Source organism: Periplaneta americana, chromosome 14 (genome assembly GCF_040183065.1).
Source record: "Periplaneta americana isolate PAMFEO1 chromosome 14, P.americana_PAMFEO1_priV1, whole genome shotgun sequence".
Lineage (NCBI taxonomy): Eukaryota > Metazoa > Arthropoda > Insecta > Blattodea > Blattidae > Periplaneta > Periplaneta americana.
In genome coordinates this window covers 88,214,147-88,239,828 of record NC_091130.1, presented here as the reverse complement: position 1 = coordinate 88,239,828, position 25,682 = coordinate 88,214,147, and the positions used below count along the sequence as shown (strand labels likewise).

Genomic DNA, 25,682 nt, shown 5'->3' with positions numbered 1-25,682 from the left:
GAAAAATTGTTTCACGGCCAGACATTGAACACAGGACCTTTGGCTGAGTGCACCAATGCTCTACCGACAAAGCTACCCAGGAACATACCAGACACAGGTTCAATTAGAGCTATATCTGAAAGCCAGATTTGCAGAAAAAAAGTTGTTGAATAAAATGTATTATTATAGCAGAAAATAAAGAAAAGGCTCCATCACGAATGTTAGAAGATTTGTGAACTCACTTCACGTCTTACTAACAAAAAGTGTAAAACTGAGGTCTCTGCCTCAAGCAGAAAGATATTAATTCTCATAGTGTTTATATGAAAAACTCCACATCTCATAGCATCCAGTTAGTTCACAAAAACCTAATTGATAAATATTTACAGCTGTTTCTTCACACATGTAACACACATTTTGTCACGAATGTTACAGATGAGTTAATGTCTTTCATTTTTCCAGTTTCAAAACAATTGTAACATTTCTAAGTCAGTCAAAATATTCACTTGAACTGTAAGATTAAAATTGTTATTAATCCATACTACTGAAAATAAATGTCAGAGAGAATATAGTACAGAGTAAAAAGTTCCTTGATCCTGGAGCTCTGGAATTAATAGTGCAGACTTCCAAAATATTTCTTCAATAATAGCTCCTTGAGAAACATACTTTACAACAGCTGATCCTTCTATGAGTAAGTGCTGAAAACTTTAGGGAAACAAAACAGCACCTATTATCTAGCCAAGACCACTTAGATTCAATGTCCATTTACTGTCAAATATTTTCCTTTTGAAAATAAAACATTAGAATATTTAAATTTTGAACCTTATTTATATCTTATAATAATAATAAACAAATATTTCTGAAAAAATTTTTTCATTGAAATTCCCAGTTTGCCCAGAATGGCTGATATAGCTTCATAATATTTTACCCAAAACATGAATGTATTTAAAATGAAACAAGATAATTTTGATCAGACAAAATGAAAAGCTAAATTCTGAAAAATTATGTTAGTGCTAGCTTGCTTGTATGAAAGTTAATTATAAACACTAATGTATGATAAATTAATTGATAATTTTAATTGCAGAAACATAATTTCTAAAATCATCTTAACCTTAATTAAAATTGAGTTACAAATCATGATGTTCGATTACTCAACCTATGGTCTAAATAATAATAATAATAATAATAATAATAATAATAATAATAATAAATACTGGGTGTTCAATTCAAAGTGTGTCATGGCTCGCTGTATGCTGTCATGTGGCTAGCCAATGAGCCTAGAGAATTCAATCTTCCTACACTTCCGCAGAGGTGTAGTACCTATGAGCCAGAGAAGTTGCCTAGCAAGTATGGCGTTCATTCTGAAGAGTACTTACCGATACGTACAGTAATGCCGGTAGTACAGGAATGTGAACTGATTGGAAACACGTACTGTCGGGATATGGGGAGAGGGTTAAGACGATTACTTACGTATTTGTTGACATTAACTTCGAGGTCAACATGGACACGGAGCATTTGATTTGTGTTGTGGAATGTTGCTGTATGCAACCGATGATAACAAATACCCTGCGTACGACTTGCCAGCACAAAACACAGTTCGAAAGAGGTTTTGGTAGCACACAGACCGTACTGACCGCCATCTGTTGCTTCGACGTTCAAGTTATACCGTACACGTTCTCAAGTTCAGATTGAACGCGTTGAATAATAGGCAACTTCTCTGACATATAAGCTGAAACTCGCTTCAAATCGGTGACTCAACAACAGTGACGTCATGATACACTTTGAAATGAACACCCAGTATAGGGTAAACAGTGATTAAAGCATTTACTATAGTTGAGAAACAAGAAGAGAGTATCTAACTATGCTTACTTAAAAATTCTTTTATGAGAGGAGGAGTGATAACAAAATGAAGAACCTACAGCATATTGCAGAAGGAAAAAATTAATATTAATTTTTAAGTAGTTGTATACAGCATTTTAAAATTGAATTTAGTTTCTTCTTCCCACATCTAGGAACAATATATATGTGCTAGTGGATCTGTTAAGCATTTTGCTTGATCAAGCTATAAAACAACTAGACCACTCTGGTGGCGATGACAGCTCTTGGCTCCGTGCTGAGCAGTGTTCTGCCCTGCTATCAACATTAGAACAGTGTGAGGCTACTGGTCTGCATGAACTCACTGTGAAGGTGATTTTACCAGAATTATATCTCTTTTCCTTTCTCATCCTAACAAATACGAAAATTATAGTTTTGTTTTAATTGTGAACCTACTTTCTTTTCACCATTGTCACAAACATAATAAATTTTACATTTAACTAAAGGAATTATGCTGTAAGTCTCTGTAATTTGATATAGTATTGGAAATATGTTTTTATGAAGCTATTGGATTCTTTTTCGTATTTGTTACTATTAATATTTTTGCTAACAATTTGCTTCACTAAATGTTTTCAAGAAATTTATTCTACTTTAATAAAACTGTGACTGATTATCTACTTTATTTTATTTATTTATTTTTATTTACATATTTATTTAGTTATATATTTTATTTATTTGTTTATTTATTAATTTATGTATTTATTTTATTTATGTATTTATTTATTTATTTCATTTTTTTTACAAGAATTGCAATCCTTATTTAAAGGTAATGTAGCCTATGGACCAAACCACAATTTTTTGTATTTCTATTTTGTGCCTGGTGTTACTTTAGCATTTTGAAATTTAAACTGTCTGTCTCAATTAATGAATAAGATACACATGAATATATCCAAAGTTTTAAATAATTGATTAAATGGCGATCTTACTTGTGTTAATTATGTAAGCATGTGTGGCTTACAGCTGTTTCGGTGTTACTTGACACCATCCTCAGAGCCTAGTAGGATGGTGTCAAGTAACACCAAAATGGCTGTAAGCCACACATGCTTACATAATTAACACAAGTAAGATCGCCATTTAATCAATTAATTATAGTCAAGTGTTAAAAGTAGTGTACGAAAGACTCAACATGGATCCACAGTTTTATTATATTTATTTATTTTTTGGTTTATTTATTTATATAAGATAAGGTAAGATTTAGTTTTGCCATTAATCAAATACATGGATAAAAAAATAGGCATTGTCAAAAGATATATAAAAACATTACAATTTTTTTTTTTTTTTTTTTTTTTTTTTTTCAAAAAAATTCAGTGGCTGATATGTTGTATAACAGATATTCATTTACAGTAAAATAAGCTTTTGCTTTTAACCATTCAGTAATTATTTTACAAATGTGTGTAAAGGTAAAAGGTTATAGTTTGTGGAAAATTATTAAAGAATTTAATTTGTAAATGTTTATGGTTTTTTGTTGTCTTACTTAACCTGAAATGTGATATATTTATATCACCGCCGTCTGGATCCCTTTGCCTAACGTCTCGTTGTTAACTGCCTGCTCTATGCTGCCAATTTTGCGTATCATAGATGGCAGCAGCTAACACCCCCTTCACGCAATCACGTACAGTATAAGAGTTGTATGAATTATCCAGTAACATATAAAACTTTCAATTTTTTTATTTTGAATATTATTTTTACGAACACGCAAGAAAATTACATTTGACTTGATCTTCTAAATTTGAACTAACACACATCCTGTTGGCATAATTCACAGTTTCAGGACCTTTCTAGACAGTGGTTTACTGTAGCACACATATCGGAACACATTTTCTGTTTCTTTTTTTCCAATATTTGCTAACAATGGCCTAACAAATTTCACTATGAGTATTTCGCTAACTATCTTTTGATGACCTGAGACACCACACTTTAGTAAATCACACTATGAAAGGGGTGAAATCAAGTATTTATGCATAGTTTTCAATATGTGGCTCGATTTCTTACAGTTTGGCACAGCAGTTTCAACAAATTCTTGCACATGTTTTATTAGCCCTACAAAGGACTGTTTAGGATAGCGAAGGCCTCCTCTATCTTGATTATGGCTTAGTCCCATGAGTGGTATTAATGAATTTGACATTGAAATGTTGCTAACACATATGTCACAACTTAGTCTTTCATCCACAACACGAACCAAATAACCACAAACCAGTGCTTGAGTGGCTGTTTTATGAAAACCGTAATTCAGGCTCTCGAATTCTATCGAGAAGGATAGTTACGTAATCTGGAAGAATATTTTCATCAGCAGATTCAGCACTGGAGATCGTGCTTTCGTCACAGTAATTTTGATTCCTGCTAGCAACGTTGGCACTTTTAGAAGAAATCATGATACCACATTTTAGCATCCTTTTCATGGCACATGCTGCTGTAAGTGCATCTGTAATGTCATTAGATCCACCTCCCATTCTGACTGCGCTAAATACAGCCTCCATGGGCTCTCCGGAAAATCTCCTAGTAAGGACATAAAAGAATCCGTTTTGCAGCAGGAAAGTCACACACTCTACTGTAGATTTCACTGTAAAACAAGAGCGCTTCTGCGGTCTCATTGGTTAAGCCCTTCATTTTCGCACGCTTCGATTCAGTTTGAATTTTCATAATATATTCACCGAAATCTTCGTTTAGCCATTGTAGCCTTTCATCAGCTAGGGAATAAAAATGCATGCAGTCTTCATTATTTTGTCTAAGATGCTGAGTTCTGTCGCTGATATCATGAAACATAAAAGATCTGTACATTGATTTCATAAATTGGATTGTTGAATCTGCCTCTGAAGAATCAAACTTACAGTTTAACTGGGACTGATTGTTCTTTATGAATTCTATTGTGGCCGTTATAGCAGGAGAGAATATCTGAACAGCAGACAGGACATTCATCTTTTTCAAGTTGCTGGGTTCAACATGTTTTTTTGTTAAATAGCGAACTGGCTTCGCAATCAGATCTCTCTGTAATCGATAAATTTCCTTTAGATATTTAAGACTAATTACACATTGCCGTCCGTGAGTTCTCTTTCCAGGAACTGAAACCTGGTATTCTTAAGTACATGGCAATAATCGAAACTGAAGTAAAGTTTATGATTATGATCGCATGGATGAGGGACACACGTCTTGAGTTCTCCGCCTCCAAATTGCTTAAACATAGAAACATTAGTCCTATGATTATCTGTCATTATCCTAAGTACATAGAAACCACAGTCTTCTACAGCATGTATCACTTCCTTAACTAAAAGGTAGAGATCACAGCCCTGCAGTATTGACTGCTTCAATGAATTTATCAGTTGTCCTATCATAGATAAACCGTTCCTTTATTGCCATTTCTTCAATGATAACTGAGACAATCTTCTCTGTTGGTAGCAGGGTCTCACACTCAGCTTTAAGCCTGTCCTTTACCAACTTTGAAATGCCCACATCACAGTCAGTATGTCCCATGTACCTATCTAGAGCACTTCGTGAAGGAGCTGAAATAAATCCGGAAGTTCTACCATGCTCATAACCCTTAGGGGATGCTATTCTCCACGCAACGCAGTATTGAATAGATTGTTCTCACCACTCCCGTTTTTTCCTTTCGAAATTATTAATTTGGTCCAATAGGTACACAGCTTTTCGTTTGCAGCTTCTTTTATTATATTAATTTTCTTTATTTCTGGACACTCGTCGAGCTTTTTCTGTGCATTTTCAGATTCAGATTTTACAGATTTTACATCTGCCAATTGTTTTTGCAGTCTCTGTATTCTGGATCAAAGCCTACTATTTATTATCCTTTGGTGAGCATTATTTCTTGTCGGAAAATCAACTTGAATTCCGATGCCACTCTCTACGTGCCTTTCATTCCACTGCTGATTGTTTGTCGTTCTTCTCGATATGTCCTTTCTCGTATTTTCTGTGGAGTTCTTGTTGTTCTGACGATAGCTCGGATAATCAAGAAATATGGTTGATACAACACCAGGCTTTAAAATCTTTCTTTTACAATTTTTCCCTATAGTTTTCTTCTTGAAAATGAAGGCTACAAACACGTGCATAATCGGATGGAATCCACTTACTTCCTTTGGCATCACATTGTCTTCTTATGACAGCTAGCCACCTTTCTCGAAGTTCTTCTGCCGAGGGAATGTCATGAAATATTATTCCTACCGAAATAGATTTTCCCTGTTTGGATTTACAAAAAGGTACACAACAATTAACCGTTTTCAACCATTACTACGTTTGCGACTATGTAAATCTGTGCGTGAAGTTCAAACACCGACATGTATAGATATGCACTGCTATACACCACACCATTGTACTGATATATGTGCGTTGGGTGGCGCCTATAGTGGAGAATTATGTCAATACATGTGTATGGCGGGTTCCATGTTAAACTATAGCATAGAGCAGGCAGTTAACAACGAGACGCTGGGCGAGGGGATCCAGAAGGCAGTGATTTATATCTGCAAATTTCTGGTACCATAATTATGATAAAAAGAGCGTTCAAAAAGTTCTTGTTTATATTTCTTGATATAAACCAGATCAGTGTAAATGAACAAGGAAGATAATGCCATAACCTCTACAAGAATCTCTTTTACAGAGTCATTGAATGCATCTTATAGTTTTTTTTTTTTTTTTTTTGCCAAATGAAGGCTTTCACCGCTGAAGGCGAATTCCCTGAAAGTCTAATACCATAATTTGAAATTGGGTGAAAAAAGGTATAATATGCAGTTAGTAACATATCATGAGTAACAATAATTCTCAGTTTTTAGTAAAAAAATTACTGTAGATAATTTCTTACAAATGTTATCAACATATTTTTCCCACTTCAGTTTATTACACTGCCTGCTGGATTGCATCCTATAAGCAGCCAGAGGATGTGATCCAGCAGGCAGTGGTTTATTATCTAACGTTATACCCAATAATTTAACTTGTTCAGATGTATCAACGTCATTAAAACTAATTACAGAATGTAAAAAGAAAAGTATATTTTCAGTTTTACTCATATTTATTACAAGATTATTTGACCAAAACCATACTTTGACAGTTTCAACCAAGCATCACACAGTTTCACACAAAATATTAAACAATATTACTCGTAAATTAATCATTGTCAGTTTTACCATAAAGCACTAATGGCTGTTTTTACGATAAAAATGTCATATACAAAAGCTGTTGTAAATAGATCAGGTAAGTGAGTGGTGTTAAGCGTCTGGAATGTAACAATGCTTTTTGTGTAAGTTGTGCTAAATTATTTAATAGCATCGAGTTTCTTGACAATTTGATAATAAAATGTTGTATTGATGAAGTTGCCTATACAAATAATGCTCATATTGAACTGTGTGATGCTCTGTCAGAATTAGTGGACAACAATAACAAAGTGAACTTTAAATTTGTTAAATATATTTTTAATACAAAAGAAGTAATAATGAATTAATTACATTAGAAAGTAGACATTTTAACTAAACATGTAGAACTGATGAACATTTTCAATGTGTAGCACTAAATCTGTTTGTATACCGACTGTTTCATGTTGTGATCATAGTAAGAAAGTGGTTCTTGTGATGTATATGTTAATAAATATAATAAACATTCAATATTGCGTGGCAATAAAATTCCGACGAATGTTTGACGAGAAAGAAGATAAAATATCATTGCTCAATTCTTTAGACAACACTTTGGCAGATCAGTCTAAGGTCAATTACATTAGCGATGCACACTGATAATGCTCACATATCAACAGAAACATAAAAATAAGTTATAAAACGTAATAAATATTAACAAAGTTGTCCTGTTGTAATCGGAAAGATAGTTACAAATGGCAGCAAAGGGATGCCAAAAGTAGTATGTCTAAATGTACTGGTAAACAGATTGAATGCAGAATGACAACCTGAACAATTGATTGATTCTTTAAAACCAACAGTAAATGTAATTGTGTTAAACTAGCGTCTAGGAATCCTGATTTGTATTCTTTTTGTATCAACATTACGAGGAACATACGAACATTGCCTTAAATCCTAAAATATGGCCGAATAATGCATGCGTGAGACTTTTTTTTCGTTTTGTAAGAAGCAAAAAGACAGGTGAATACATACTACAAGATAAATGATAATACATACATTGAATAGTATTATAACTTGAAAAATGAACAAAGAGTTCATTATCAGAATGTTCTGAGCATTTGAAAGAAAATAGACTATATTTCTAAATTACTTTATGATTTACATGTTGATGTGTTGTGTGTCACTAAACATTGGTTAACTTATAATGAACTTAACACAATTATAATACCAGAATACTATTTAGTAAAATATTTAATAAACACATTGTGTATATCGAGCATTGTGAATATGTCGTACGCAGTTCTTTGTCATTCATCTTTAGCGTAATATGACTGCGGCAATGTTCTTAGTGAGCACTCAAAGAGGTGATATAGCGGGCAATGCAGTCCACAGATTATACACGCACAATCACTGGTCACCTGGTGAAAACCTTTTCTAGTACAGATGCGGTAGTGAAAACCATGGATTGCTCCCCTTGTGTAATGGTGACGTAGCTCGAAGTTGGCTGCTTTCCATTCCTCGTTGTTCATGGCTGGGGTGCGGAAAAATGCCGGGTCAATTTCTGCGGCTTTCTGTCGTCATTCGTCAAAAAACTTCGTACTGGCTGGGGTTGGTGTCAGGTTGTAGGTGGCCATTAAATCTTCTATGAAGGACGTTGTTCCTGCCAGCTGGTACACGAGTCGGGTTGGAGCGAACTTGGAGATGCAGAGTGTTCTTTTTATATATCTGGACTTAGCTCTGTCCAAAGTTTTCAGGTTTTGGTAGCTCAGGTACGTCCATATTATCTCAATGGCATATGATGCTACTGGTGCGACTTTGAGTTTGAACAATGCAATTGAGGTTCCGAGTGACAGGGACTTGAGGTTTCGTATCCCCATTGTGGCCTTGATTGCCACGACTGTTCTATCCTCAATATGCCTGGTGAACGTGAATCCGGTTACTTGCAGGGTCACCCCTAGATATTTGAAATATTTTACTATTTCGAGGGTTTGAGTTTCGCAGATAAACTTGTCCTTTGAGGATAATTTCCCTCCTTTTCGTAACTTCATTATTTTCGTCTTGTTTTGGTTTATCTGCATGTCGTTGTCCTGGGACCATACAACTAGGTTGTTGATTGCCTCTTGGAGTGAGGTCCTGTTGTTGCTTAGCACAACCATATCATCTGCATACAGGTACATTTTCACGTCTTGGGTTGCTATCTTCTGAACCACATCGTGCGTAACCAGATTGAACATTATGGGGCTCAAAGGATCCCCTTGCAATACACCATTCGTTTGTATGATGTCTGGTGATTCAAGAAGACTGTCGCTGATGTTTATTATATTTGTTTCCATGATGTTCTTTATGAGGCTGAAGAACTGATCTTCTGGGCCTAGTACTGCCTCAAGTTTCTGCATTAGGGTGTTTCTGTTTATACCATCGAAGGCTTTCTTGTAATCGATGAAGGCAGCGAAAACATGGCCTTTTGGTTTATTTATCGAGTCTTTAATATATTCGAGTACACGTTGCACTGCCTGTACTGTTGACTTGCCAGGTATGAAGCCATATTGCTCTGTTGGTATTACCTCCATTAGTCGGTCAAGTATCCTATTTCGAATGACGCTGGACAACATTTTAAAAGTGGCGCATTCTAGCGCAATCCCCCTGTATGAATCAGGAGAGTCCTGGGATCCTTTGCCTTTGTAAAGCACCTTTATCAGTGACCTCCTCCAAGAGGTAGAATACTATTTGGTTGACTATTGCAGATCTTAAAAAAAAAAAAAAACATGAAGGTTCAGCTATCTACCTAAAGGATTGTCTGGCTGGAATTAGGGATATTGGTGTTTCTAGTATTGCCATAGATTTTGTTTTTGAAATGTGTACTACATACTTATGTATATCAGTTATTTAAGTGTAATATCTGAACAAAATGAAGACTGCCATGATGATTTTTTAAATACATTATACGAATGGTGAATATTGTATAATGATAAAACAAATAATATTATTATAACAGGTGATTTTAATATTGATTTTACTTGCACTTTTACTGAAAGAAACGACTTTATTAATATACTTAATAGTTATGAGTTAAGACTGACAGTAAATGAACTTTCTCGATTTGAAAGTTGTATTGATAATGTTGTAACTTCTTTACATGAAGACAAGTAGTTGGCTTGTGTGTATCATACTGTTCTGTTCTGATCAGAATACTATTGTCTTTTTACTCAACATTATAAATGATAGTACAAAAGATTTTTTAAAGAAATTTAATTTAATTAGACTAACTAATGAATTTACTCAGTATTATGTTGTATATTTATTGATAGATATTGTAACTTTTATTTCTAACTTTAACCACACACCCGTCAACAATGGGTATTCCACTCAACACAGCAACACAGTAGTCGTTATTGCACTCCCCAAACGACAATGACAACTCACGTGTATTATTGAGAAGAACACCAATGTTCACGAAGCACTATGTACAGAACAAAACTGTCAGTTCTCAGTTCACAGTTCGTTCACCTTGGCTAGTTCTTCTAGCTCACTCACTTAAGTTCACGGTATGTCGAACCCAAAGTCTTCCAGATACAGTTCACTGCACTTCGAACCCAAGACTTCCAGATACAGTTCACTGCACTTCGAACTCAAGACTTCCAGAACATGTATGAATGAATTATGTAAAAGTTATAGATTGACCGAATTTAAATATAAATATAAAGAACTTGTAAAGCATTTTAGATATCTTAGATCAACTACGAGGGGAATCAGAATGTAATACTTCATAATTCTTTTCTCTCTTTTAATTTACAAGAAAATTAAATGAAATTTACATAGCATAACAGCCACAACATTCACGATTAATTTGTTACTTTTCAATGTAATCTCCGTCCTTTTCCACAGTTTTTGTCTACCTTCAAACAAGAGCATGTATTCCAGCATGATAAAAATCATGGTCCTTCTTTCTCAGCCATTCGCGCATGGAATTTTTCAGGGTCTCTTCATCTTCAAAGTAATGCCCACGATGAGCTTTCTTTAGTGGACCAAACAGATGGAAGTCTGATGGTGTAGGTCAGAGCTGTATGGTGGATGAGACAAGACTTCCCAACCAATTTTCACAATCTTGCCAGGAGTGTATTGACTGATGCGTGGTCTTGCATTGTTGTGCAAAAGAATAATATTCGCCGTAGCTTTTGATTGTGTGCCCCTGCTCCAAAAAATCAACCAGAATCACACCCTTCACATCCCAAAAGACTTGCCATAACTTTTCCTGCAGATCACACAGTTTTGAATTTTTTCTTCTTTGGTGATATTGTGTGATGCCATTCCATCGACTGCCTCTTGGACTCAGGTTCAAAAAAATGAACCCAAGTCTCATTTCCAGTCACAATTTTCGCCAAGAACTCCTCCTCCTCTTCCTCCACATTGAAGCGCTGCATCAGATTGGAGGCTATTGTTTTCCTAGTCTCTTTATTCTGTTTTCAAACACCTTCACTCTTTACACTTTACACACACACACACACCCATAAAACTAAACATAAATCAGTAAGAGAAAACATAAATTGTAGCAATTGTAAAAAGTCTTCCTTTTTTTTTTTTTTTTTTTTTTTTAAGCAAAATACTCCATTTCACTCATTGTCTCGCTCGAAGCACTTTTCACAGACATTCTTCATATGTTTCACACACATCACTTCATAGCACTTGCAGCAGTAGGCATTTGTTTCTTGTTCTTTTTTCTTGGGCATATTGTACATCGTCCTGGCTTCAGTGCTTGTTCCCATAATGTTTGACCTTGGTTTTCCTCGGTAACTCGTAACAATTTTGCTGCTTTTGCTCCTAGATCCTTGGTGAAGTAATGCAAATTGATTCTTTTCTGGATTTCTGGTTTCACCAAACACTCCGCTACTTCACGTAGAAGCATTCTGCATATAATGTCATGACTGGGGTTATTAGATGAAAATATTTTTTGTGCATTTATTTCGGCAATATCTAGAAGGCGAAAGAATAAAGCCAGAGGCTATCGCCTACATCTTCTTGAAGTGGAATAAGTAGCACACATCTCATCTACTGTGTCCACTCCAGCCTTTGTCATGTTATACATTGTTATTATTTCTGGTTTCTTATCACCAGTACCAGGGGATCTATTTTATCATCAAAGTGCATTGATGACAAGAGAATTGCATTTTTCCCCCTTTTTGGTACATATGAGACTGCCGTAACATTTTCCCTAAAAGCAAATAGGCTACTCTTTATTTCTCTTTTCTGTGTAGAAACCAGCTCAGGTGGAAGCTCCTTCTTGTTTTTATGAAGAGATCCAACAGGGATGAGATTTTTTCTTTTGCAGTTCATCTGTCAGAGGAAAGTCACAGAACCAATTATTTATCTGCCATCACATTTCTACCACTTCATTCTATCGGTCGAACAAGCCTCTTCACAACTTTTGTTGGAGAATTGGAAAAACTTTGTAGGGCCCTTCAGGTTGATTACCCGAATAAATTTCCATTATTTGTGTGTATCATGTTCTTGTATCACAGATATTTTCAAGCCATATTTAGCTGGCTTACTTGGGATATACACCCAATAACTGCATCTCCCTCTAAAAGGCACTAATTGTTCATCTTTTGTTGTTTATTCAGAGAAAGAGTAATACTTTTCACAATTCTCCAGAAACAACTTGAAGATTTCTCTATGGAGCCAGATTATCGAGGTCTCTTCTCTGTTGTCGATCTCTGATGTCATCAAATTCTGAAGAGCATAATAAAAGAAATCACTGCAGGTTCATTGTCGCATGAAATATTTCAACACCAAACCCATTTTTGTTCCACAAGTCTTTTAGATTTTGGTGCCCTGACCTGTAACATTTTGCCAATATTAGAAGTCCAACCACAGTTTTTATTTCATTTTCATTTGTTCTCTTCGTGTCTCTTTCTCTTGAAAAATTTCCTAAAAAAACTATATGTAAATAATGTTTATGCAAGAAGCTATGTGTCTTATCATTATACACACGACAAAAAAGTTTTGCATCACCTGTCAACCAGACCTTCAATAAAAGACAAGACCAAGGAAAGGTAAGATATGAAAATGTATTTATTTTTAACAGTTGTTGACAAAAAAATAACAGTTTTTAACAAAATTATAACAATAGTGTGGATGGCCAAATGAAAATTGAGTATTTGCTGGAGTCCCAAATCTCTATCTTAGCAACTTCAATAGAGTGTAGTGATTCCTCTTGCATTGATTAATGCTTGGACTCTTCGTGGCATACTGTTTATCAGCACATTGTTGATCCAGTCTGTCCCATTCTTTCTACAGCAACTCTGCATAGGTCTTTGAGATTGTGTGGGAGGTCAGGGCATGCACGAATGGCTCTCTTTAGTTGATCCCAGACATGCTCAATTGGATTCATGTTTGGAGAACATGCGGGCCATTCAAGCCTGGCAATTCTTTCACGATTACAGAAGTCATTGATGACAGCTGCACGATGGACTTTGGAGTTATCGTCCATAAACATGAATCCTTCTCCGATTAAATGGTGCTACTATGGCTTGAAGAATGTTGTCCCTATACTGTGGAGTCCTCAGCATTCCTTGGATCGACACCAATTGTGTCCAGCAACCCAACATATGCCACTCTGAAACATCACTGACCCGCCACCTTGCTGCATTTGATTGTAGGGATGTCTGAGTCGTGCAGCATTACCTGATTCTCTCCACACACGTTGTCGATGATTATTTGGCAAGGCATATTCGGCATTCATCCATGAATAGAACTTTGTGCCAATTTTGTACAATCCATTGGTGATGATTTCTTGTCCAGGTGTAACGTTGTCCATGGTGCCTGGGTGTAAGAGTTGGGCCTCTTCATGGACGTCTGGAGTGCAGTCTGCTATAATGTAATCGGTTTTGTAAAGTCTGATTGGATATGCATCTCCCTGTTGCAGTTTGAAAGTCATTGTTAATCAAGGCAGCAGTATTCTCAACGTTTCTCATAGCAATAATTCGCAGATATCAGTCATCACATTCTGTTGTTACCCGAGGACGACCACTATGGGGCATTTCATCGACATTACCTGTGCTTCAGAAGCGATTCCAGGTCCGTACCACATCACTCTGGTTCAATCCTTACGCGTCTCACTACTTGCCATGAAGACAGTCCTTCCTGACATAGAGAAACAATCCTCACACAGTTGAAGTTCGTAATTGTCTGCCTTGCCATTGTTCAACCTCGTTAGAATGAAATAAAACTGTTTTACCCTGAGCTATTCGCTGAGAAATGAGATTTTTTGCACTTCTGTTTACATCTGTTTACTTTTTCAGTCAGTTTCTAGGATAGACTTCTACTCTTTCTCAACATTGTTTACGTTTTTCAGACAGTTGAAAGGATAGCTTTCAAATGTTTTTATGGACATTGCTTGAACTGGAGTGTAAATAGCACTTCTACAGGTGATGCAAAACTTTTTTTGATGTGTGTATCATCAATAAACAATGAAAAACACTCAAGAGGCAATTTAGCATTCTTAGTAGCTGTTTTTACACTGAGAAGATGCCTGATGATATTTATTTTTCTTGTCCTAATATTTCGTGGAGGATGACATTTGTTCCATTTGGTTTCTTTATCTTTTCCAATGTAAACTTTATTCCAAATTTTTAAGCCATAGAAACTTCACAATCTTCATCATCGTCTCTTTCATTGTCACTAATGTCATCATCCTCTGTTTCACTTTCACTGTTGTGATTGACTTCTTCACAATTATCAGATTCACCAGAATCAGATTCACCAATATTTTCGCTATCAGTATCTACTTCTACCAGCAATTTACGAATTCTAATGACTTCTGACTCATAACTACACATTTTAGCACTATTATAGAACAACGCAGTATGAAAGCACCATATCACTCGTAAAACAGGTTACAACTGAACCATTACTTTCACAGAGACTTACATTTGTGATCACGTGGGAATTCCAGAGTCATAAAGGAAATATGCTTGCTATTTCAGTACTTTTAATGGTGCATCAGATTTAGTTTTCATGAAAGAAAGGTCAATGTACTATTGAAAGGACACAGGATCACAGAAGCACCGGAATAGGTTTAGTATATTTCTTTTAACAATTCTTAGAAGTGGTGTGGGGATTCTTAAACACTCCACGCGTCTACTTAAGGATTAATACTAAATAAAAGTTTCAATTACATCGTTTATTAATATGGAAATAATTGGAGGATACTCAACTGCTGAGAATTGGCCAGAAATACAGGCCTGAAAGACAAATACAAAACTAAGACAAAAAAGAATTAAATATCATAAAAGGCTTGATGATAGCATATTGATGGCCCAATTCAAAAAGAAAACAACTCAAAATTTAAAGTTTTGAGAAACCTGTATTTTAAAGCTTTATATTGCTGTGAAAAATCAAAGGATTGTTGAAATTACTCCAAATTCTGTTAATGATGTTTTATAATAATATATAGGCCTACTCTAAGTTTCAAAATACCCCTCATTTCTCGTAAAAAACAACAACTGAATAGCCTATAGTGGACTATAGTGGACTTTATGTTGTCAGCAAACAGCTGGATACATTAAGAAGGTTGATTGATACTGTAAGTTTCAAATTAGAGTGTGTTAATTGGATTTTTCACAGCAACATGAAGTTTTAAATTCAGATTCCTCAAAACTTTAAATTTTGAGTTGTTTCCTTTTGAACTGGGCCATCAATATTCTATTATCTTAACTTTGATGTTTATGTATGCACACAAATAAGAATACAAATTTCTGTCTTCTGTACCGTGCACACAGACATATTTATAATACCAGAAAGTAGTAGGTCTCACTTAATTTATTTAATATATAATATATAAAAGTGACCAGTATTTGCCAAAGTTTGCAAGTTTGCACATTTGGCCTTCATAACTTGGAGAAAAACATAGGCTACAATAAAGTCGGACAAATTAATGTTAAATTATTGTAAAAAGTAAAAATTAAAAATAAATACAATCAAATACATGCACCTGTAATATTAAAATAGTCTCTTCTATAGTCAATTGTTTATTTCTGTTACATTCAACATTGGCTTTCAGCTTTCATGGGGCCATGGAAAAAATTACACAAAATTAAATAACATTGTTGATAAGACAAAATCTAGAACATTCATGTACTTAGCAGCTATTACACAGTACGGGACCATATTGTATGTTGCTCGATACAGTTTAGATAGTGTGCAGCCTGTATTTTATTCAACTGAATTCTTAAATTATTTGAAACCACAAGGATTCCAGCACATAATTTAATACTTAATATTGAATCACCAATAATATAATTGCGAAATACTGACCCACCAAAATTATGCAATGGAACAAGAGTTGGTGTGAAAAACTTCATGCAAAATTTACTAGGGTGGATCGGAAAGTAACGCATAATAATTAAAAAAAAAAAAAGTTTAATAGGTAAACAAAAATAAAAAATACACAAATGAACTCACATCTTTCAGCTATTGTTCTACATAGGTGCCAAGTTTCTCAACACATTTCTTCCATCGTGGTACCAGTCAGTATACCCTGTTCTCAGAAGTCTGTTTGGTTGGAATATAGCCATCTGCGGACAGTTGATTGCACTTTCACATCTGTTGCAAAGCGATAGCCAGCCAGGAATTTCTTCATGGGACCAAACAGATAAAAGTTCGATAGTGCAAGGTATGGCAAGGTATGGTGGGTGCTGGAGCACCTCCCAACCAAATTGTTGATTTTCTCATGAAGAAGACGGAACATGAGGGCGAGCATTGTCATGAAGAAGTTTGACATCATCAGGATTAATGTTATGGAGTTTGTCACGAAGGGCACGATGCAACTTTACCAACATTTGAATGTAGGCTGCAGCATTCACAGTGGCGACATGTTTAGCAAAGTCCACCAACAAAACACCATGCATATCCCAGAACAATGTCACAAGCACTTCGTTAGCAGATTGCGTCACTTCGAATTTTTTCTTTACTGGAGAAGCAGCATGTTTCCACTCCATAGAGGTCTGCTTTGTTTTGGGCGTCTAGTGGTACACCGAGGACTCATCACCAGTGACAATTCCTTTCAGAAAGTCTTACCTTCTGCAGCATAACAAGTTAAGTGGCCCAAGGATGTCATCATTCGCTGGCCCTTGTGGTTTGTCAGGTTCTTAGGCACCCAGCGGGCATTAACTTTATGAAAATTCAATATGTCATGCACGATATAGTACACCACACCATATGAAATGTTGAACTGCTGAGATAAGGTTCGCAATTGGATCCACCAGCCGATCAAAGTTGCCGTCTCAATGCCAGTAACATTCCACTGGATTACAGCCGTTATTGGCCACTCTGAACATGGCACATCACAAAGGTTCTCGCGGCCATCTGCGAAGAATGCGCACCACCTGGAGATGTTGCTACAGTCCATACAGTCTGCCCCGTACACTCCACACATGTCCCTGTGAAATTCACTCGGGTTATGTCCTTTAGCCCACGAAAATCGTGCAACACTTCGCTGCTCTTCACAAGTTGATGACAGTAACATGCACGCTAATTTTTTTGCTTAGTTCACGCTTCTCTTGCTAGAGCTGCACATGCAAAAAAAATTGTGTCTGTAGTGAAAACTTCAAACCATATCTCGGTGAAATGTCACCATCCTAGCAGCAATACCAACACAGAAAAAAATTATTGTGCGTTACTTTCCAGTCCATCCTCGTAATAGAAGTGACAGTATTTTAACTAACAAAACGAAAGGAGATGTTTTTATCTCACATGTTCCTATGATACTCACTAGTATCACTTTCTATTTTAAGAAACTGCAATTGCTATTGACCATATTAAAATAAAGCTCAAGGACAATCAAAGTTTCAGGCATTAACTTTGAAACTTCATGTTTTCCACATTGTCAGCTATGTAGCTTGTTTTCGAGTGATCCCACCTAAACATCTATATATATTTATAGAATAGATGGGAAAACAAAGAATTGTACGCATATCAAAAAGCAATTCAATTATACATTTTCCATCTTGCTAATATAGCAGACCTACATATGTGAATGCACGTAAGTCCACTGAAAATAACAGTATATTAATTCTAAAGTATATGTCCCTCAAAATATTGTTGTCCATGTCCGAAAACTGCGAAATTATATCTGTATAATCATGTTGCCAATGTTGAATGTTACGGCTACTGGAAAGAACTATCTCTTAATTTCTGAAATATGTCTCTCAAAATATTCTTTACATCCAAAAATGACTTATGCTAGATTATACTGTATCTGTATTCTGTATATGACATAAAATATAATATGATTAATAGCCTATGTTCTGAGTTTGTGAGATTTCATTTTTCATGTTTAGAAACTGGGTGTGATATAAGCAGGTGTACAGTGGTCGAGTGAAAAGTACTCCAATATACCTATATTCGGGTGCTTCAGACCACCCATATCAGGCTTTTTTCTCGAGAACTATATGGTACTGGTTGTTCATAAAAAAATTTTTATGACCAAAACTATAGTCCTTTCTAGTCATGGCTCAGCCCACACTACGTGGCAATGTCGGACGGCACATTAGTTGCCGTCCTGTCCTGTTGCATGGCTGTTAAATGCGAGAAAAGCTTAGGCTACATTGTTTTTCTATTTCAAACGAAAAGTAATGACTTCCTGAATCTTTAGTGAGTTCACTAAACATTATGTGATTCACCCTATTATTGTCAGTTATGAGTATAATACACACTGTTTTGCAATCCACACACATGTATTTGTTGTGAGATAATTTTACGTATTTCTACTGAACCTGGCCCTGTAAGTTGTTTAACCGCAACAAGTTTTATCACCTTTTTAAAATTACCAAAATGCAGCACTAATTAAAAAAGTCACCAGTACATCACTTTTCGCGAGATCATACTCTGTTTTATTTGCAGCAACCCCAAACAATCGTCCATTTTTGTAGTCTAAGTTCCTTTTACTTGAATTTTCACAATTTTTTCACTCTCTGAATATTGCGTAACATGTTTCAAGAGCTTTCTATTCTCAGATATTGAAACAACGAAGAAAGTTTTCTTAGATAGGCTATCAAGGGTGCGGTAATGACAAGATGGTGTTGAGTCTAATCATATCGTAACACTTGGCATTCTGGATATGAATTAAAAAAGAGTTTATAATTACTGAGAATGGATCATACTGTCGCCCTGGGTGGCACAGTCGGTATGGTACTGGCCTTCTGTGCCCGAGGTTGTGGGTTCGATCCCTGCCCAGGTCGATGACATTTAAGTGTGCTTAAATGCGACAGGCCCATGTTAGTAGATTTACTGTCATGTAAAAGAACTCCTGTGGGACAAAATTCCGGCACATAGGCGATGCTGATATAACCTCGGCATTTGCGAGTGTCGTTAAATAAAATATAATTTAATTTACATCGTTCTTAGGTTTTTTCGTAAATATTAGATCAAACTTTTTTAAGCTGCTTTCATCACAGTTCTCATTGTTTTCAATAACATTTTTCAAACTTTGTAGCGAGGCAATAATTTGATCTATAAGAGTGCTTTTGTTATTGGTATCTGATGAAACGTAATAATCACAAAAATCTATTAGAGACAGAAGCTGAGTGAAGAATTTCTACAGCTATTAGCAAGTTAGAGGCTGTCCATATTAAAACTTCATTCGGTAGACGTCCACCATTCATGTGCGTTTTCATACTAAAATCCTTGTTTATTCTAATGCTAACAGTTATTTTAGGAGCATTAGTTACGTCTAGTTCATACACTATTCAACAAGAATCGTTTTTAAATAATTACCTGTCTTTTTTAGATAGTTTCTTTGATACATTTTCTAAAAAAATAGATAAATGCTATACACGGTTTTCTTCATCTGCCTGTCTCTTTTCATCCTCCTTTCGATTTTTAAGGAGATTGTCAATTTCTTCTCTCTTCTGTTGCTGATTTTTCCATTTGGTTTCACTCACTCTGCTTACATAGGAAGGAAAATTTGGAAACACATTCGGAATTGCACCATCACATAAAACTGGTTGGTCACGTTTACGAAAACTCGTCTTTCCATCCTTGCCGATGTATTTCTCAACAAAGCTTTAGTAACTTTTCCTTAAAATGTTCCTTACATACATAGATCTGTTGGTTGGTGACCACTCTGCCCGTGGAACCCAAGGAATCCATTCACTGTGTAGTTTGGGATCTTTATGAAATCGAAAACAACTTATAATATTATCCTTCTGCTTTTTTGTCTTATCGTAGTTACTTAAGCAGCACGGCACTACACATACATCATTCTATCTGGCATGGCTATGAAAAGTTTATGTTACCACAGACATAACAATGGAAATATAGCCCCAAATCCACAAGCAAGGAGAGCGTCGTACACTGAAACACATGGCACATTGCTGAGCTGATAGGATGGGCTGCGGCATTGCCACATTTACCAGGGCTGGACCATGACTAGAGAGAGCTGTGCCAAAACCTATGTAAAGAATCGATTGGTGGTAGTACATTTCCCATAACAAACCGGAAGTAGGGGTACCTGTGGTCAACTTCGAAATTTCAAATGGAAACATAGGTCATTGAAGGTACCATTTGAAACTACTTTTAAAAAGAAACAACTTTTACTGAAACCTTTTTTTCCTAACTTTTATTCTTTACTCACAAAGCAATAAAAATGGTATCTTCTGAGAAATGTTGTACTGGTACATTGTTTATGTACGTACACTCTTCATAATAAGTGTTCGAAATGTCCATCACTCTGTGCTAAACAACGTTCTGATCTCCTAACATCCTTGATGGCACACCTGAGAAACCCACATGCTTCTCTAATTCTTTGTCTCCCGTCTTCTCTAGTTGCTGGAAGCACCTGATAGACCATGTCTTTAATTCTCCCCACAAAAAGAAGACATTTGGAGCGAAGTCAGGAGATCGGGCCAGCCAAGCTACTGGCCCTCCTCGTCCAATCCACCGTAGAAGAAATAACCTGTTAATAACGTGCCTAGCCCTATGTGAAAAGTGAGCCCGACAGCCATCCTGCTGAAGCCACATCATAACTGAAGTGCAAGGGGAACATCATGAAGCAACTGGTGCAAAATGTTTTGGAGGAAGCATGCGTACGTTCAACCATTCAAGTTCTTCTCAAAAAAGTATGGTGCTATGACTTTGTGTCCAAGTAGGCCACACCATATGTTCAGGCACCACACGTACTGGTAATCCACTTCCTGTAGCCAGTGTAAATTAACCAGAGATCAGTAATTGACATTGTAGACATTCACCTGACTGTTACTTTTGAAAGTTGTCTCATTAGTCCATAGAATTCTGAGCTCGAAATCACGGTCCGTGTTTAGAAACCAGTTGCAGATATCAACACGAGTCTGAAAGTCATGTCCCTTAAGTTCCTGATGGAGATGAATATGATATGGATGAAATTTGTTGCCTTTGAGAATTCTAAACATTGTACTAGGTGCAATCTTGAGTCAAGGGCAATCCTTCTTGTGGAGTCATGAGGACATCCCCAGCTTTCTCATTCCTCATAGGTCGTCTGATACGCTCACCCTTGTGTTTCAGCTGCGCCATGCTGTTTGTACACACATGTTTTGAAAGACACTGGAAAACATTGCACGAATGATGGGTGCGCAATGGATATCTCTCTGCATAGACATGTGCTGCTTCTCTGCAATTCCGATGGCATTCTCCAAATATCATCAACATGTCGAATGTTTCTCCATTCGTGAATGACATTTTCCAAATAGCAAACCCACAGGGAGATGATGTGATATGGACGAATAAACAAAATTCACTGTTACTATGCAAAATAAAAGACCGTAGAAAGTGACTTGGTTTCAAGACCTGCAGTGTTTACAATTATTGTGTACCTATTACCAGTATAGTATGTACATAAACAATATACGGCATTTCTCAGAAGATATCATTTTTGTTGCTTTGTGAGTAAACAAAAATTAGAAAAAAAAGTTTCAGTAAAAGTTGTTTCTTTTTAAAAGCAGTTTCCAATGGTACCTTCAATGACCTATGTTCTCATTTGAAATTTCGAAGTTGACCACAGGTACCTCTACTTCCGGTTTGTTATGGGAAATGGTACTACCACCAATCGATTCTTTACATAGGTTTTGGTCATCAGAATTTTTTTATGAACAGCCATTATCATACGGTGATTCAGTTGCTATGTTACAAACTTTCAGGGATGGTAGAGGAGACAATTTTCATATAAGAACCCATGTCCGGAAATGCTTCAAAATGATAATAATTAACCGAACCCTTTGAATTTTTATTACACACTTTTATATATTGAATACACTTGAAGGTCATAACACTCATAACAATACAATTAAAATACCAATGCAATTACAAGAACTGTTGAAAATATCCTTCACCAGCCTCAATACAGGCATTGCAGCTTTGCACCATCGACTGTTGCACTCGTTCAAAGATTTCCAACATGTTCCTGACTGTGTCAAAGGCAATTTTTATCCTTGCTATTAGGTCCTGTTCTGATTCGATTGGTCTGTCATAAACGAGGGCTTTAAGATGACCCCACAAGAAAAAATGTAATAGTGTCAACTCAAGTGAATAGGCAGGCCAATGAACTGGATCACCTCTTCCGATCCACTTCGCCAGAAGATCTTGGACACCCTGGGAGAAGTGAACGGAGGCACCATCATGCTGCCACCACATGCGCTGATGAACATCATATGGAATATCCTCTAGCAACTCGGGTATTACAATCAGATCAAGAAAGTTGTGATAAAGTTGTCCATTTAAAAGAGCTGGCAGTAGATATAGCCCTATCAAGTGATCATGAGGTATGTCAATCCACTGAAAATCGCTGTTGGTGATTTCTAATGATGTGAAAGTGTGGATTTTTCTCAACCCAGACATGACTATTCCTGTTGTTAAATATGCTATTTCTGGTGAAGCATGACTCATCAGAAAAATCAGGTTCTTGAATACATTTCTGCAATAACCACTGACAGAATTCCATTCAATGGTAATCAGCTGGACTCAGAGTCTGAACCTTTTGACCATGAAATGGGTACAAACATTGTGCGTGTAGAACTCTCCACACTGAAGACTGTGAAAAAGCCATATTGTTTGCAATGTTTCGTGTACTCACATGCAGCTGTTCACTAACATGATCCAACACTTGTTCTTCGAATTGAGGAGTTATGCAAGTTCCTCTTGCACCATTTTATTTGACGTTTGCTCGTAGACTCCCTCTTTCTTGCAAACATTGGTAAAGTCTCATAAAAATGGTATGGTATGGCCTGATTGGCACCATGAGGGATATTTCAACTGATAAAACCTTGCAACTTTTCTTCCATTACCATTTCCTTCTCCATAAATAAAATAAAATGCATATCAGTAAGTTCTCTTAATGTAAATCTTCCCATGATTACAAGAGAGTAAACATACTGTAAATTTTATTAGTAACAACAATGTAATTTATTCGTCACAACAATAATTCCTTTCTACAATTCGCCTTAAACGCTCTCGTCAACAATTGGATTTTCACTCAACACAGTATTCGTTATAGCACTCCACTGACGACAATGACAATTTACTTGGACTAGTACGAACAATAATGAACTGTTAATCTTAACTAATATTTACAAAGCACTATTTACAAATCAGAACTATCAGTTCTCAGTTCACAGTTCTCGAACTCAGGTCCCTCCAACTGCGGTCCACTGCACTCGAACTCAGGTCCCTCCAACTGCGGTCCACTGCACTCGAACTCAGGCCTTCGGATGCTGATACAGTTGCGGACGCACACTCGAGTCGAACTCCGGTACACAAGACTGGCTTGCTTGCTCTGGCTTTCTCACTGACTGGCTGACTAATCAACTAAAAACTCCTGTCGTTCCTTCGCGACCGTAATTTATAGCCACAGTGACGTAGCCTCGAAAGTTCGAATTCGCGAGTCTTCCACTTCGACGGATTTCTCGGCCTCTCTAGGCAATCAGAAGATGCGCGCGCAAACTCCCTCTCCACTCTCTCGCCGCGCGCCGTCCCAAAGTGCTCCGCGCGATCTTCTCACTTGCGGGACGCTGGTCGTGAGTTCGAATCTCACGTCGCTGTCACATTGCTCCCTCCTTAGGGCTGCTCGTCCCGGGCAGTCCCTTGGTAGGCTGCTAATCGGTCCAGATGCACCACCATCATCTTCCCTCGAGGTTGTCGCTGGATGCGGTACACCACGTCGTTGATCCGGGTCACCACGCGGTATGGTCCATCCCAGGCATGCTGCAGCTTTGGTGATTTCCCTTTGGTCCTGGTAGGTCGATACAGCCACACCAGGTCGCCCTCCTGGAATCCTGCAGAGTTGGCTAATCTGTCGTAGCGCACCTTCATCCTGTCGCTGGCCATCTTGAGGTGCTCTCTGGCCAGGTGGTGAACTCCATTCAACTTCTCGATGAGTTCTGCCACATAGTCAGTCGCTGGCTGGTCGGCGCTGGGTGGCGTGCCAAACAGCAGATCACAGGGCAGGCGCAGCTCTCTCTCTCGAAGACCATGTTTGCCGGTGTCATCCCTGTTGTATCGTGGACCGAAGCTCTGTAGGCCAAGAGGAACAGTGGAACTCTGGCATCCCAGTCTCGCTGATGGTTGGACACCACCTTCCGCAGGTGCTCCTCCACGGTTTTGATGTATCGTTCCACCATGCCGTCGGACTGTGGGTGGAGGGGAGTGGTCCTGGTTTTATGCACCCCCAGACGCTCGAGCAATTCTCCCATCAGGTTGGATTCGAAATTGCGCCCCTGATCGCTATGCAATTCCCGGGGCACCCCGAATCGGCAGATGAAGTTGTCAAGCAGCTCGTCGGCCACCGTCGAAGCCTCTTGGTTGGGAATCGCGTACACCTCTGGCCATTTTGTGAAGTAATCCATGGCGACTAGCAGGTAGCGGTTCCCGCGATCCGTGACCGGGAACGGTCCAGCAACGTCGATGGCAATCCTCTCAAAGGGAGCTCCCACGTTGTACTGTTGCATGGCTCCCCTGCTGCGTGTCCTTGGTCCGCGACTGGCTGCACAGGTGTCGCATCTTCGGCACCATTGTTCCGTGTCGGCTCTCTGATGCAACCAATACAACCTCTGTCTTAACTTGTCCAGCGTCTTGTTGGCTCCCAGGTGGCCTCCAGTCACTCCAGCATGAGTCTCCTCCAGCACTTCCTTCACCTTGCTCCTGGGCAGGACAAGTTGTTCTATGTGGGTCCTTCCATCGGCCGACTCCCAAATCCTCTTCAGGATACCGTCCTTGACAGTGAAGGATTCCCACTGGGCCCAGTAGCTCTTGTAAGTGGTGCTACGGTTGGCGATATCGGCCCATACTGGTCTCTGGCCGGACTCCACATCACGTAGTAGCTGTCCAATGTTTGGGTCCTCCAGCTGCTCCCTCCTTATGGCGGCGTTATCCCATCCTGGGCTCGGCTGGGCGGCAATTGCTCGGACTGCGTGGGCGCCATCCCGCTCTTCTACTTTCAGGCAGTGTTTACAGCCATCCGGGCACGGGCGTCGTGATAAGGCATCAGCGTTGGAATGTTTCTTCCCTTGTCGGTGTTCGGAGGTGAAGTTGTACTCCTGCAGTCGTTGAACCCAACGGGCGGTCTGCCCCTCCAGATTCTTGAAGCCCAATAGCCAGGTGAGTGCAGAATGGTCTGTCCTCAGATGGAACTCCTGGCCATACAAATATTTGTGGAAATGCTTCAGGGCTTCCACAATGGCAAGAAGTTCTCTACGGGTCACGCAGTAGTTTCTCTCAGCCTTGGACAATGTTCGGCTGAAGTAG

At 37.8% G+C, this 25,682-nt stretch overlaps 1 protein-coding gene across 4 annotated transcripts in view; it reads left to right on the top strand.

Moving 5' to 3' along the window:
- LOC138713546 (uncharacterized) overlaps window positions 1-25,682 on the top strand; it is a 226,985-nt gene that overhangs the window by 70,221 nt on the left and 131,082 nt on the right. For 3 of the 4 annotated variants that reach the window (XM_069845713.1, XM_069845709.1, XM_069845711.1), the window contains exon 3: window positions 1,989-2,163. In XM_069845713.1, the coding sequence (XP_069701814.1) occupies window positions 1,989-2,163 (175 nt within the window). Of the gene's footprint in view, window positions 1-1,988; window positions 2,164-10,348; window positions 10,565-25,682 lie in introns of those variants that run through there. The other variant, XM_069845712.1, reaches the window with a different exon arrangement.